The sequence below is a fragment of the Phoenix dactylifera genome, chromosome 4 (assembly GCF_009389715.1).
Source record: "Phoenix dactylifera cultivar Barhee BC4 chromosome 4, palm_55x_up_171113_PBpolish2nd_filt_p, whole genome shotgun sequence".
In the NCBI taxonomy this organism is placed as follows: Eukaryota; Viridiplantae; Streptophyta; class Magnoliopsida; order Arecales; family Arecaceae; genus Phoenix; species Phoenix dactylifera.
In genome coordinates this window covers 8,116,572-8,132,798 of record NC_052395.1, presented here as the reverse complement: position 1 = coordinate 8,132,798, position 16,227 = coordinate 8,116,572, and the positions used below count along the sequence as shown (strand labels likewise).

At 38.6% G+C, this 16,227-nt stretch overlaps 1 protein-coding gene across 1 annotated transcript; it reads left to right on the top strand.

Moving 5' to 3' along the window:
• The first annotated feature begins 4,027 nt into the window (after positions 1-4,027).
• LOC103714193 (nucleoside diphosphate kinase 3-like) lies at positions 4,028-11,973 on the top strand. Its single transcript, XM_008801361.3, has 7 exons — positions 4,028-4,180; positions 6,597-6,734; positions 7,232-7,269; positions 7,367-7,417; positions 8,324-8,491; positions 8,592-8,704; positions 11,636-11,973. The coding sequence occupies exons 1-7, from the start codon at positions 4,099-4,101 to the stop codon at positions 11,757-11,759; spliced, it is 714 nt and encodes a 237-aa protein (XP_008799583.2). The 5' UTR covers positions 4,028-4,098; the 3' UTR covers positions 11,760-11,973.
• Positions 11,974-16,227: the final 4,254 nt, after the last annotated feature.

The window sequence follows — 16,227 nt, the reverse complement described above, 5'->3', positions numbered from 1 at the left end:
TTGGATTGCATCTCTGAAGGAAAAGTCTTTCAAACTCTTCTGCTGGTTTCTAATGTAGCTCTTTTTTGCATCATGATATCATCCACTTCCAAGGGAAGCTCTGAGTTTACTTAGTCGCCGGCATCAGCATCGAGACCGGACGACCCATATTTTCCGGGAAGGCAAATCTGATGTAGATGCTCGGAGTTTACTTAGTTGCCAACATGAGCATCGACTCCGGGTGACCAATATTTTTCATGAAGGCAACTCTGATGCAGATTATCCGGCAAGCATCGCAATTTCTCTTCCACATTCAATTACTTTGGTTTTCTTCCTTCCCTCCTGCTCTGCATGTGCTTAACTCTGATGCAGATTATCCGGCAAGCTTCTTTCTGCTATTAGCAAGAAAGAAGAAAAGACTTTATACCCGCAATCAAATTTAGTAATGGTGATAAAAACTAAAAATTTAAATTATTGGATATGATCTAGAAGGTCTAAAGTATCTATTCATGTAAAATCATATATTTTGTGAACCCCTGTCCTATATATCAAGTCGCCTCTAAATCAATATCCTATATCATCCCATTACACCAATATATTTGGGATGGCTTAATGCTAATATAGGCTAGATATTTCTAAAATATGTGATTCTTCATATATAAAATATTTTAAGCTATCCAATGGTTTATATTTTTGTTTTTCAATCACCAATGTTGATTTTGACGGTGGGTGCAAAGTCTTTCTACACCCTACCGCACCTTTTCAAAAATATAGATTGTTCTACAGGTAGTAATTGTTCTAGTAGATTGGAACCATTTTTGGCAACTAAGGTACAAATGGGACTAAGATTCGCCGTTCTGGTACTGGATCCTATCCCGATGCCGCACTAACACAATATCGATATGGTACGGTATCGAATTTTTTTGGCGTACCGAGTATGGGTATACCATCCATACCGGGTATCGGTACCGAACCGGTACATACGGTATGCTCTGTACCGTCCAGTTCAGGTTAGTACGGCGTAGCAAGAATGAAATTCATACAATATTAATAGAAAAATCTAGACCGTTCATGAAGGAAGTCAGCATAGTTGGGTGCCCAAAATTCGAAAGATAAATATAAATCATATTTCAAAATTGTGGACGTTTTTTTACTGATGAAGTGATGTGGTATGGTTTTCTTTGCAATTTATTAGATCAGGGCTGCAAGGAGAATGGCTTAAAACCACATCATTTTTTATATGCCTCCGATCAGGAGAAACCTTATGATGAAATCCTGAAATTTTACGCCCGGGATGGGATGCATCCCTTGATGTCATCTTTCGGACATCGGATGTAAAAAGGATTTCAGATACCCGCTTAATTTCCCCAACAATCCAATCCTCTCCACTTGCAGCGACAAATTTTCCATTCCTTTAGAACTTTTTTAGGCATCCATGCAGCTTATTGTCACCGTTAAAACGACTAGGCTAACTTACACCAGCAAGTGAGGTGCCTATCGCTATGAACCGGAAGTAACGGAATGATTTTCAAGGAAGTCTACGATGATAACACTAAATATTAGACACATCATTAGCCAGATGCAATTGCAAAGTTTACTTTGAAGTTTTACAAGAATGTCATTTTTCTGGGAAAAAGGAAGTTCCGCAGGAGAAATATAACGAGAATATATACAGTAAAAGATATACAACAAAGTGCTAGATTTATTCTTCTAAAAGCATGACTTTCTTCGGACGATAGTTGCCAAAAGATCTTTGACAACAGGAGCAATATGTGGCTTTCCTTTCGTAATTGCTGCATCTGTCAAAGTGATTTATTTCTCTTGAGAACCATCATCTTTCTATTTTCTCTTGATCAATCTTGATTAGGGGTGCAAAAAAGTTGGGTCAGATTGGGTCACGAGTAACTCCGACCCAACTAAGTTTCTTATTCGGAGCCTAATTTTGGATCCAGATCAAACCCAATAAAAGATCGAGTTGAGCCGATTTGGGTTCACGGCTACAATTTTTGATCCAACGGATTATTCGGATCGGTTTTATGTATAACCCGGATCTAACTTAAAAAAATTCGGGTCTCGGTTGGGTGCGAATTTTGGCAAAAAGAAAAATGTTGAATTTGCTATCTAGCCAATATGAATCCAATAACTATATTATTGATTAGAAAATGGTATTCCATGATACTCAATCGCTCTAGCATCTGAGACAGTAATATAATAAATATTGTACGAAAATCACATGCTGGGACAGTACATATAGTGTTTATAGTGGCTACTGTAGGAAATAGGAAGATCGTTGAAAGATCAGCATTTTGATCGGAATCAACAGTCCAGGACCCTTCTTATGCACAAGGTCAAGCAGTGCCTTTTTCCTAGAAACCAATGGATGAGGCCCAGACTTGCTAAAAAAAAGCTGTAGTCGTATTCATATGAGTATTTTAAAAGAAGAAGCCGTTGGTCAGTTTGATTCCCCAGGCAATGATCTCAGAACCCAGGTAAGATGACCAATAGCCATATAAAAATAAACAAAAGAAAAATACTAAACAAAGGATTGGAGCTCTCTTTAAATTCTGAAGCACCACCCAACATCGCATCTCAGACCATCACTGCCAACACGAACAGAGAGTTTTTGTCTTCTTAAAGCATTTGGAAAGCTATCAAATAAGATCCATGGATTCTAAGAAGCCCAACATGATCACAGAGATAGTTAGGCTTCGGCAGATGCTAAAGAAGTGAAAGAAGCTTGCAGTTGCACCAAAGAGCAACAGCAAGAGCATCAAGTTCCTGAAGAGGATCCTCTCCTTCTCCGACACTTCATCGGCACTCCCCAAGCTATCATCTCACTGTATGTGCTGGAGAGGAAATAGGTTTGGGTCACCAAGCCTTCACAATTCTGCTCAAAGAAGTAAAGAGGAGTTTGGGTTCCAGCAGTTCTGCTATTGTTCCTCTAAGGCCGGCATTGCTCAGACCCATCACTCACCGAAACCAATGTGCAGGTGAATAAAGAGAAACTATGGTCGGATTAGGGCGAGTCGTAGTATTGAAAATTCAAAATTATCCAAATTTCAAATGGGTCAATCGAATTGGGTCTGAATTCAATACTCGGGTCTGACTCAAAAAATAAAACGAGACTAATTTTAGGACCCGATCCGACCCGACCCCACAGGTCCTCTAACATGGGTCGGGTAGAGTCACAGCCTTAATCTTGATGGTAGTGTTCTGGAGAGAGATGAACTAGGTAGGGCATATTTTGTAATTTGAAGTGACAGTGGTGCTTTTGTATCTGCCGAATTGGGACGATCAGGTCGATTGAGGGCAGCAGCACACCAATAGGTGGATTGCCATTCTTGTACTGTTTGGGTAAAGGGCAGGAGCGCTCTTTCCCTCTCACCAGTACTTACTATAAGGGGTGGGGCGGAACCGGTTCAAACCAAATATCCAACAGCCGCTTTCCTTAATGGCTACCCGCTTTCGAGTGAACTGAACTCTTGGACTGGCTGAAAGGGAAAAGGGAAACTGTACAAGGCATTTTTCACTCGTTTACGGGACCAGTGCCAAAGGACGATTGAGTTGAGAGCGGTATGGAAGGATCTCAATTATACTATACATATATTATAGGCTTCATAGATTCATTTAGAGAATGACTCTAATGGTTATTAGATGGCTTTCTGACGCAATTTATTCGGAGCATAAGCATCATCCAATTGCTGGAGACTATTGTAATTATTATAATCTTTTGAGATTTTGTATATTTATAGAGAGGCCCGGCGTTCCCATCAAGGTCGGAACCCGCCGAATCAATTCGTCCGCTTCTTTCCAGCCCAGCAAAATCGGTGCTTTCGAGTTTAAGCGGCACCGATTCCTTCCCCGCGATATCCGGCAACCACGCGGGCCCGTCGAGGAGCGGGACCGCGGGACTCCATTTACTTCCAAAATGCCCTAAATACCCCTATACTATTCCCCGTCAACGCCATCGAGTGGCTTGTAATTCTGGAAAGTGTAGGGGTAAATACGTAATACAACGCCCCATCCGTTGCCTAACCCGCACCCTGTAGAAGGAGGCCCCACGGGACGAGAGCCGCGGGAGCCCAACCCTATCCTCGGCGGCACACCTCGTGATCGAAGATGAGCTCCCGGGTCTACCGATCGGCTCCCCGGACGGTGAGGGCTCTCCTGGCCGCTTCCCGGAGCTCGCCGCTCTTGTCCGGTGAGTAGTTGTGGGCTCCTTGCTGCTTCCGTCTTTCTTGGAATCTACATTTGTCTGTTCTGGAGCCTGGATTTCAATTTTCGACGTTTTATCATGGATTGACTGTTGTTTCAAATTGGAACTTGAGTCGCTGACCAATGGCTACCGATGGGGCCACATCGCCAGAAGATTTGTTTATCAGACTGTACTCGAGTGGTTGTTTTGGGGGTTAAATCTATTCCGCTTTGGAATGTTTGATATTGCTAGTTCGATCATACTACAAAAGTCGACAACTTGTTTCAGAAATTCAAGCTAAGACAGAGCACGAGAAGCAAATGTAGGTTGTTTTCTGGGTTTATATATTCAAGAAAGGGATAGAAGTTTGATGGTGCCGTTGATAATTGAACCAAATTTTATGGAAATGGCTGTTTTCATGATTAAGCGGTCGCTTAGGTGGTCTTGGGGCAGCAAAGCAATTAAACAAAGAGCTGCTATTTATGCTGATTGATTGTCTAAGCACTCTTCTAATTCTAAATGGTTAAATGGCTAGTCGTTTTGCAACTTTGAAAGATCTGGTGATGTGAGAATTTGAAACATATATAGTGTCCGCTATTTCTACGTCTAATCTAATGATGGATATGAAATGTCTCTCATGTCATCTAGCATCATACAAGAACCATACTGCATCTTACTTTTTCTGTAGCATTACTTGACCAGAGACTATTTGTCTAACCATCAAAGCTTTCCTTGACTGTGGGTGGGTCCTATGAGTCTGTATTTTTTTAAACTGTTCATGTTAAAGGCTAACTGTAGTGTATCTTCAAGCATTTTCAAGTCTTTTGATGCAACTTTTATCCATGTCAGTTTAGGTCTTTCCACATGTTTTAGAGTGCCAAGCTCAAATTGAAACACCTTTCTTTACTACTTCCTCCTTGGATTCTCGTTGTACATCACTTTGCCTTCTAGTGGTAGTTTGGTACAACTTCTATGCCTGTAGTAGATTTGCTCCTCATCCCTACCTAGTTCTTTTTTTGCCCTTTATTATATTTATATTAAAGTGTTCGCATTTTGCTCCATCAAGTACACTGAGATTATTAAAATAGAGAATCAAGGTCCTTTTCTGTTTTGACGCTCAGCCCATACCTGTGTCCTCGTAGGAATAACTTATTCAAGTAGCCATGCTAGGAAGAAAATTACCTTCCTCCCTTTGTAGCCTATATGATGTCCATGACCGCTTTTCTAAAATCTTACATCTTCCCATTCAGAAATGAAGTAGGAGCTCTTTGTGGGGATTTGCCACAATCGTTACATGTTAAGCTTCTCTATATGAAGGGCCGCTTGGTAGGTCTCTTATAATATCAAAAATGTTGAAGGGTAGTGATATCATCATGAGTAGAAGTGTTTTAACCAGCATGTACTCGATTATGCATAGCCTTACAAACATCAGCTTTCATAGATGACTTGAAGGGATCATTGTTGCATTCAATAATTCTCTTATTTAATTCGTTGATGCAAGTTATGTAGTGTTTAATTGGTGACTACCAATAGTCTACTTGAAGGAGCTTGAAATGACTGTCTCTTCCCGTTTGTCGTGGCAGCTGCCCAGCAGCATTGCACAAGGTGGGTCTTTGACTGCATAGGTTCTCAGGGATTCCCTCCAACTAATCATCCCTTTCATGCATTATTTTGACAACCTGGGTCACGATATAACATTATACCTATAGCTTTGTGGTGTACTTTTTTCCCCTTTGGGCCTGTTTGAGTAATCCAGCAGGATTTGGGCTGAGTTTCCTATTAGATTTATGGACTAGAAAATCTATTTGAGCATGGCCTATATCAACCTAACAACCCCATTTTAAATCCCGCGGGTTCTTCCCACTGACCAACAGGTCCACATTCTAGGATTTGGGCTGGAACATATCAACCTGACACTCTCCCAACTCGAATCCTATGGGAAGAAAAGAAAAGATCTCCATGGGTCTTTTTTTCTTCCTACAGACCAACAGGCCCACAGATTATGATTTAGGCTAGGACTTAGGTGGGCCATTAGAAGATGCAGGTTGAATGGCCTAATTGACCCGATTCTTGCAGAATATTCCTGTAGAAATATCCAAACGGGGCCTTAGGAGGCATGTTGATAGGATATTTGGATTTTTAATTCTTCCATCATCACGTAATTTCTACTGCATTATGGATTGAATTACAACATGAACTATCAACTATCTCTGTTTTTGTGGATCATCATGTGGCGGAATTGATGTTCTTCTGCACTTTACTGTTGTTTCAGAGTTAACTTACTATAGTTTACTACAGAGAAAATGTAATTTTGCTGACCTGCATAAATGGCATAAGACAATTACCTATCCTTCTATTGGATTGCAAATTATTCATATGCCAATATTCCAACTTTAACTATGTGAAATGCTTTTCTATGCAGAAGGGCGAACTGCAGCAGCAGCTACAATAACCACGCTCGGAGGAAAGCCGCTATCAGTATCTTCATTTTATGAGAAGGCTGATCTCAGGAATACACCAAGGGGATGGGTTTCTGGTCTTATTTCCATTCCTGCTGCAGGTTGGTGTTTCACTTTATCTATCAGATTTCTTAACGTATCCCTTCTATAGTTTATGTTTCAGTGTTAGGTTTTAAGATTTCACTTCTTTGGTCACTTCAAAGTTAAAGTAGTTAATATTATAAGATTCTATAACTCTAAAATTATCTGCACATGGCTCGACACATCAGTACAATTTGAGTGAAACTATTGCCGTTCAAGTTATTGTTTTAATTTTGTGGGTTCCTCTTTGCATTGAGTGTCGGCTCTTCCACAATTTCTCCTTACTTGGTTTTGGATTATGGTCTTTGTAGTTGTATGGAAAAAACTTTTTTTGCTCCATAGATAGCTAACTTTTGATTCTGATCTTACAAACACAGATGTTTTAGGGAGTAATATTATACAACCCTTCATCTTTTAATGTTTATGTGGATTTTTTTTATTTTATAGCTTCTAAATTTGTCTTCATATTTACATTGAACTTTTTTTATTTATTTGTATTCACTTTCTTTTCTCCCAGCATACATGTTTCAGGACCAGGAGGCACATGCTGCAGAGGTAATATTACCAAACAATCATTGTTAAGATTCCTTCTGGTGTCCTTCAATTGAAATTTGTATCACAATTTTAAAAGGCTATTTTCCATATATTTCAGCTAGAACGCACATTTATTGCAATTAAGCCTGATGGAGTGCAAAGAGGACTGGTAAGACATTAATTTCTTGTATATATTTATTTTGAGGGGATATCTTTTATATATCAGTACATGAAAGTGCAAATATGGTTGAAATCAAGTTTTGTAGATGAAATATTGACTCAATCAACATAGTCTGGATCGTGCATTGCATCACTCCAATGCTGTCTTTTGCATTTAAAGGAATTAGTTTGTGTTTGCATCTGCTGATTTCTCAAGGAAGTGATGTATTTTTTTTTAATAATAGAAGAAGACATGAAGTGCATGACCATATCCATTTTCTTACTGCCGATTAAAAAAAATGTGCTTTTCTCGCATCATGTACAGTTTGTGCAGTCTATTTTATCAGTTACTGTAATCTTATGCTGGCTTGTCCCATGTGTCAGCAGATTCACTATTAGCTAACAAACCCATGTTTATCAGCATTGCTTTGCAACAATGCTCTTTTCGACTCATCCTCTTTTTTGACACAAAAAGGACGGGGAAAAGCCATATGTTATTGAGGTTTGTTCATTTTATTTTGGTGTTTCCTTGGTAATGGGGATTGTTGCATCTTTACTGAATGGCGAACATCATTGCTGGTCTTTTGAAGCTGTTCCTTCAGTGTTAGCTTTTGGAATGGGAAAAACTGTAATTTTTTAAAGAATCTATCCAGTTACTGGAATGATCAAAAGGCTTTCCTTTCTGAACTTGCCAAGTTAGTCTCTTGATTTTAGATTACTGATAAGCTTGATAACTTTTCCTTTACTGTGTTTGACATATGATATGTAATGGGAAGGTCTTTTGATTGAGTTTTTTGGGTTTATTTTTTTTTTATATTGATCTTTTTTTTGGGGGGTGCATTTGATGTTCCAGACAATTGAATTTTTGATTTGCATCTGATTAGAGTATACCTGATAATGGAATTGCATTTTTCAGATTGCAGAGATTATATCACGTTTTGAGCGCAAAGGGTATAAGCTTGTTGCCATCAAGCTGATAGTTCCTTCCAAGGAGTTCGCTCAGACACACTATCATGACCTCAAAGATAGACCTTTTTTTAATGGCCTTTGTGATTTTCTTAGCTCTGGTCCTGTGCTTGCCATGGTAAGAAATGTGGATATATTCTTGTGCTATAAACATTTTGACCTAAAAAGCTCTCTTTCTCAGGCAAAAGAAATTGGTTCTTTTTTTGTTTTCTTTGCAGGTTTGGGAAGGAGAGGGAGTTATAAAATATGGTCGAAAACTAATTGGCACCACAGATCCACAAAAATCTGAGCCTGGAACAATCAGAGGAGATCTTGCTGTGGTTGTTGGAAGGTATTCCCTTGAAACTTATTTGAGCGTTTTTGTCATGATATGGTCCTCTCTTTTTGTTAGGTTTGAGTGAAAATTTTCTGAAGTAGAAACTCTGAAGTGAATGAAGCATTATAGCACTTCTATTTATTTTTCAATAACTTTTGTAGATAAAATACGGGAAACATTTCAAAAATAAAGTGACCCTATATGATATCTAATTGAAAAGAATGGATTAAGGTGAGGTGAAGGTGATGAATTTGCTGCTAGTCAAAACCATTTCTCCTTTTCCTGGTCTTCTCGGCTGGAGTCTACAATGGTTCTCTCCCTCTACTCTCGAACCAAAGACTATCCTACTCAAGTGCCAGCAATTTCTCTCGACTATTAAGATCATAGATCACCCCCACCCTAACAAACTATAAGCTTCTAGTACAACATAGAAGGAGCTCCAGCATTGTCATGGAACAAAGTAGTTCAATTTCAATTTTATTATCTTGCACATTGCTTATAAATTTAGCAATCAAGCATTGATTATAATTTGGGATAAGTCAATTAATGTGTTGAAATTTCAATCCTTTGTGCTGGTATTGGTCAAAATAGCTTAAATCTGAGTGGTCTTGCAAACTTAACAACTGGGGAAAAAAAGGAAAAAACAAAAAAAAAAAAATTACTCAGGAGCATCTTTTAGGTCAGGGAAAAAAATGAGTGTAAGGCCTGTTTGGCTTCAATTATGTGTTGGCGAAGCATGCTTGTTCCATATTAGTTATATTATTGTCTTTTAAAAGCATGTAGACAGATGGCATCAAGTCCAAACATTTACACAATTAAATAGCATTCATTAACATGTTTTAAGAATGTTTGGTAGAAATGTGGCTCAAATTGACAAGCTAGAATACCATTTTATGGGAGAAGGAAGGTGATGCAAAGATAGAGTTACCTTAGAAAAGTTATCTTCCTTGAGTAAAAGCAGTCTGTTGTTTTTCTTAGAGTTCTCTCAGGGGAAAATTGCTTTTCTGAAAAATTTCTAACTGTAGAGCCTAAAGTTTTCCTAGAAGAGTCCAAAAAGTTGTTTGGAGTTTTATTAAATGTAATTGTTTATGGTAGGACCAGGAGTTACTTATGTGGAACATAATGTGGATGGGATGTCAATATGATATGAACCTTACCAGCAGAAAGGCAGAATGTAAGAGCATGAAAGGGCATAAGTTGAAAAGGAGTTAAAAAGCAGTCCGGCATTGGATAATCTGCATAAAAAATGAGACTTTATGTGCAGTTTAGATTGCCGACAATGGAAACACATTTGTTTTATTTGGAACCTTCACTTTTTTTTTTCTTGTTGGTTGTACTCTGACATAAAATGGGTTTAAATAAGAATCTTACTTATTTGATGTACTCTGTATTTATATTTTATGGGCGAAAGATATAGTATTTTAACAGTTTATGGAAGTTCTGTTAGATTTTTTGTTCCATAGGTGGACTTCTTAAGTTGAACTGAGAATCAAGATTTTTATTGAGGGCTAAGAATTTATATTTGTGGAGGTGAGGCTTTGCTTTAAGCATCAAAAAGACTTGCAATGAGTGCATTTTATGTTGCATGGACTTCATTTTTTGGTATGTAATCTCATGTAGGTCGGATTTTTATCTGTAAGCAAGCATGCACTCATTGTTTGGTTTTCCTTTCATGTTTGGGGGTTCTTTGGTGTCTTTATGTTGGACTGCAAACTGGGACTTAAAACATGCCAGTATTTATGCTATATTCATGTCTCAGCCTCCTGAGACTGAGAGTAGAATTCAGTTTTTGGTACTGTGGACTCTTCAGCTTAAATTGAAGTTTAGCTGATTTAAGTGTATCAACCGTTTCTATATATTGTTTCCTGTGCTTCTTGGCCTTTCGTTTCGATACACAAAGCAGAATTCTGACTCATAAAAAGTGGGTCAAGGCAAGTTTTTAAAACAACTTAGGGCCTGTTTGGATAGTCTTGTGCAATCCAACCGGACTTACAAGAACACAGGCTAGGCAAAGCCCATATTCACAGAATTCGCTAGAATTTTTTCAGAGTGGGCCGGCTTGGATCCTATAGGGATAAAAAATGACCTAATCGAGTCTTTTTTTTTTCCATCCTATAGGAATGGACTGGAAGAGGTCTAGTTGACAAGGGTTGGGCCAGGCCTCAAATTCTATAATACTAGACATAATCTGTGCACATAGTTTAGAAGATATGTGCTAGACAAGCCTGGCCCGATTTCTGCAGGATTTTTAGTCCAATCCTGTAGGAATATCCTAATAGGCCCTTATTAGGATACATTCTGGCAATAATGTGCAGGATGTGGTAACATCAGGGGTGATAATAAATTATGGTGGAATATATTTTGCTAACAACCCTATGATTAGATGGTTGTCAGGGCATGTTTTCTTCTAGAGAAAGATATAGGTTCTTGAATCCTTGTACTGGTTGCTCTTTACCTGAAATTTCTGCCATAAGGCTTCCAAGAATCCTCCTTTCGGTAGCCTGTCCATGTCAAATCTCTGCATGTTACATTTCATTAACCATTTTACCTGTCAAATTAAAGATCAATAAAAAAAACATAAATACGGAAACTTTAAGGAACTCCTCATAGAAGCCTGTCTGTATGGCAAACTGTCTGCATGGTATAAATCATGACCAGCAACCTAGTTACCACTGGCAACCACAGGTCAAGTAAGGGCCAAAACAAATCCCTCACCTTTTACTTAGATTATTCAGCCTTGTATTCTTGCGTACATTTGAACATCTAGTATTATTTTTTCCGCTTGCCTGACAAAAAATCATTTGGTTTTCGATCTTTGGTTATATAACTCGGAGAGATTTCCCAAGTATGTGAATTTTAGTCAAGTGCATGTTGTGATTACTTTTCAATGCATGCTATGTATTTTTCAGACATAAGTTCTGAGTTTTGTGTATGGTTTCATTGCAGAAACATAATTCATGGAAGTGATGGGCCTGAAACAGCCAGGAATGAAATTGCTCTGTGGTTTGAACCTAGCGAGTTAGTTTCTTATGCCAGCAATGCCGAGAAATGGCTCTATGGAGTCAATTGATCAGTTTCTTGGTTTTTTGGTATCTTTTGGTGCTCAATAATTATCAGAGGTTGCAATTTTTTTTTTCATTTTATAGTGAGCAAAATCCACCTGCTGGGAAGTACTTGTCATTAACAAATTTTCTGAGACAGGGTTGTGATCTGGGATATGTAACTTTGGCAATAATAAGCTGCACACTTATCATTCAAACAACACTGATTGTTCCGTTTCATCATTTACTGGGCAAATAAGGTCCTCCCTTTCTGTTCTGCATCTTGAATTAGAAGAGCATTGACACCCTTATTGATACTCCTATTACTAGAAGGTGAGCTGAATAACAGTGTGTGTATGTATAGATATATGTATATAAAACTGGTATCTGACTAAAACTTCATGCGACACAAGCACCACATGAACAGTAGATCATGGCACTGATTTAATCTATAGTAATGCAACGTATTTTATAGCCAAGGCTTGCTTATTTCTTATAGCTAATTGCTAAGATTTCTGTGTTATACCCTAGTCATGAGAAAAGGATCAAGAGTCGTTGAAATTTTGTGCTCTTATGGTTAATAAATTTGCGGTAGTTGGTGGATGAAAGTTTTGTGCATGGTTGCAACTAATTCCTCGGCAACTAGTGATTCTTTTTTAATCAAAGAGCATGAAGCTCGACTCTTCCCTTTCAGTCCTTGGTCTTTTTTTTATGCTATTTTATTTTTAAGGTCATTTTCTATTTGAATTAATGTATCTCATTAATGTGGCATGAATGCAGAATAAAGAACAGGTCTGTTTTATATTGAACCAACTGCGTCATGGCCACGAGAAAAGCAGGTCTTGGGTTGTAGTGGTTGGTGGCATTCGTCATTCTAAGGTTCTGAAACGTTGTGGGGTTAATGATTATCACCGTGCATTCATTCATCTCCTAGTTTAGTAGCTAATATGAAGTATTCTTTTTCGTTATGGTTTCCCCCGGATTGTGTCCTCAAGCGCTCTGCTGAGCTCTGTTGTATGAGTCTAATTAGGATGTCATGTGGATTCATGCACGTAGCCCAAGACATAACGCGATCACGTAGGAATCTATTTTGTGATTTATGCTATGGCAAGGCAAATATACCATGGAAAAGGATGCTCATTTAAAATGCACTCGGTTTTTTGTTTTTTGTTTTTTGTTTGTCGGCACCATTGTTTGATTATATATCTATAAGGACCCATGTGGGTATATATTTAGTCCCACATTGGTTATTCGCTAAGTAGATCTTTAGTACTTATGCAGGATCGGGAAACTAAATAATAATTTTCGGCTAGCTTTTTTAGGTGAGGTCCTAGGTTGTTATCAAATACCGACTATCTAATTTAGGTAAATGGTGTAGATGGCACAGTACAATGAACTTGGTTTCGTATCCCACCCTCCTGGCCTCGATACCGGCGGGAGCCGGTAGGTTGCGAGCGGCTTTCTAGAGTGGCCCTTCGGAGATTGAGCTCGTGTTACCAGCTACCACATGCCACTGGTTGGGCTAGTAGGAGTCTACGGCCGAACCAACCGCAAGCAGGCGGGGTCTGGATCCGACTGGATACTGGACTTGGGAATGACGACAAATCAAATTTATGTTTAGTTTTGGACTCGAATCTAACCTATTATTTGATTGGTCCGGATGTGAAGTCTGGTCTAAGCAAAGGGGCTAGAGTTGGCTATTTGTACAAATATTTGATGGTTTAGTTGACACCGTTTGAGTCCACTAAGATTGCAATGAATTATTAAAAAATTTTATTGATTTAATTGAAGGGTCAGCCTTAATTTTAGAGCCATACTCGGATTGTACATCTTAACTTTTATCATGGCTCAATTTATTGGATGGATTGGAAGAGTATCAATTGGCTCGGTTGGTTAGGTTATTAGGTATTTTTTGGTGAGTTCATTTTAAATTCCAAAAAGATTATAAATACACCCCTCCAAATTTGGGCTGTTTGCATTTTGGAAGAGTATCAATTGGCCCGGTTGGTTAAGTTATTAGGTATTGATTTTTGGCGAGTTCATTTTAAATTCCACAAAGATTATAAATATACCCCTCCAAATTTGGGCTGTTTGCATTTTGAACCCAAATATTTAAAAAATATCAATTAGCTACAAAAATTTCAAATACATTGTAATGTGGATTAGGCGTCTATCTTCGTTGTAAAATGTTATCATGCGAGAGTCGCTTGATAACTAAACTTTTGTAAAATTTTAGTACTGTCGTTCCTACTAACTTAACAAATGACTCTCGTTTTAGTATGAATTGAAAGGGAGTGCTTTCAAGATCTGCACAAATAGATGAATGACAGAGGATAGAGTGTTTTTAAATCTATGTAAGCAGATGGATGATAGAAGATGAAGTGCTTTAGGATTTATATAGATAGATAGATGAAAGAGGATATGGTCCTTTGAGATCTATGTAGATTGATGGATAACAGAGGATGAATTATTTTGAGATCGTATAAAAGTCACAATTCGGTCTCTCTGAATTAAAGGTATTTTAGTTCTTTTTTTCTCATTGTTTTAATTGTGTTAGAATTCAGATAGACGACTAAGCTATATTTTAATAAAAATAAAGATTTGGTGGTTAATTAAAACTTTTAAAACTTTTGAGGTCTCTATGTAACTAAATTTAAAGGATTGTTATAATTTTCTTATTGCTCGATTTTATCCAGACTTCCTACCATCCTAGTTTCTGAAAATAAAAATGGCTGCGCATATATCCAGGTCAATTTGAAATCAATAGGTTAGAACTATAGTGCCAACCGGATTGCAGCTGCCCAAAATATATCCACGTCCACGTAACTTCTGGAAGGGTGCGACGAGAAGAGACAGAGAGCATGCAACTTGCGAGCAATCCAAGGAAATCTTCAGTGTGGATTACGCGTTTACTCTGAGTCCCGACGCCGTGGAAACCGAGAAGGTAGCCAGAAAGGGACCGAGAAAGGAGCATTGGAGTGCTCCTAATAATATACTTTTTTTTTTTTTAATCAAAAGAGGGTTCAGTTGTCCGAAGCATTTGCAGTAAAGTAACTCGATGGCGTCGACTAGATTCTTCTATGAAGTCAAGCAGAAACTAAACGATAAATACTATCAGTATGTGCGAGTCTCAAAAGGATTCTACACGGCAAAACCATTTAAAATGATGAGGAAATGAGCAGTCCTGGGGTGCAGCACAAGAAGGGATAATATTAGAGGTAGCACGCTTCAAAATTGTTATATTAATAAAAAAAATTTAACCGACAATGCGTGGAGCTACAGATTGGGTTGGTTTTTGGCTCCTAGCATGGTAACGGACTGTGGAAATGCAACCCCACTTCAAGCAAGGACAAATACCCAGATTGTTTTTTTTTGAAACCTGCAAAAAATAGAGTGCCATATCTCCATAAAGGCCAATGGGGCTGCGGACTAGGTGGCCTCCTATATAGCCAACTACTCCAAAGATGCCTTTTGGGTCAGAAAGAGGAAGTCATCTATAGCACTCCATAATAAATACTTTTCAAATACTTTTCAAAAGATGTACCCCTTTTGTCGCAGTCGTTCGTTCTAGCAAAATATTAAAAAAGAAGAATAAGAGAAGAAAATTATATTTCTGCTTGCTATTACAGTATATAGGAGTAACCTTTATATAGTACTAGGAGGCTGACAAAATTTGATAAGGACAACTAAGTTTGGCACAATCAATCACAAATCAATCAAAATAGAGTTTGATAAGACCGACTAAGTTTGGTACCGTCAATCATAAATTAATTAATGGTCCTATAATAATTCTAACATTCCCCCTCAAACTCAAGGTGGTAAAGTGGACATCAACTTGAGTTTGAAAACAAGAGATCGAAAGATGCTAGAAGGATGAAGTTTAGTGAAGACGTTCGCAACGAGGACAGATCTCAGAGAGAAGGCAATTGAAGCTCAACGATGCTTGTAAATGAAAGCACTATAGAAGAAGAGCAAGACCTCGAACTGGATCATGAAAAAACCAGGGGCAGCAAATAAAATTGGAGATTGAGGACTGGGGCGGTGCCATGCAAATGTAGCCTCCCTGATCGAGAGCAGGACCGCGCCTGTCAAGTTTATCTTCGTCAAACTTTTGACGGTATGGTGTGGCATGCTGTTGCATGCTCCCCTAGTCCTCTGAGGTTTGGAGTGGGACTGTGCCTGCCAAGTTTACCATCGCCAAGCTTCTGATGGTATGATGTGGCGTGCTGTTGCTGAGGTTGGAAGCAAGATTGCGCCTGCCAAGTTTACCTTCGCCAATCTTTTGATGGTACGGTATGGCATGCTGCTCTGTGTAATCGAGAGCGGGACTGTGCCTGCCAAGTTTACCTTCGCCAAGCTTCTGACGGTACGGTATGGCACGCGTCGTCGCCGTCTCCATAGAGAAATAGAGCATCAAAAGTGGGTGTTTGAGGAGCTTAACCCTCTCATCCATGGAGAAACAGAAATCTCTGCAAACGACGTTTCGGCACTTCTCAC

What these genes read in the sequence shown, in the direction of transcription:
- LOC103714193 (XM_008801361.3), top strand. Translation starts at nt 4,099, where the DNA reads ATGAGCTCCCGGGTCTACCGATCGGCTCCCCGGACGGTGAGGGCTCTC. An exon ending in TATTTCCATTCCTGCTGCAG is followed by an intron (nt 6,735 to 7,231) that starts GTTGGTGTTTCA and finishes CTTTTCTCCCAG; the next exon opens with CATACATGTTTCAGGACCAG. An exon ending in AGGAGGCACATGCTGCAGAG is followed by an intron (nt 7,270 to 7,366) that starts GTAATATTACCA and finishes CATATATTTCAG; the next exon opens with CTAGAACGCACATTTATTGC.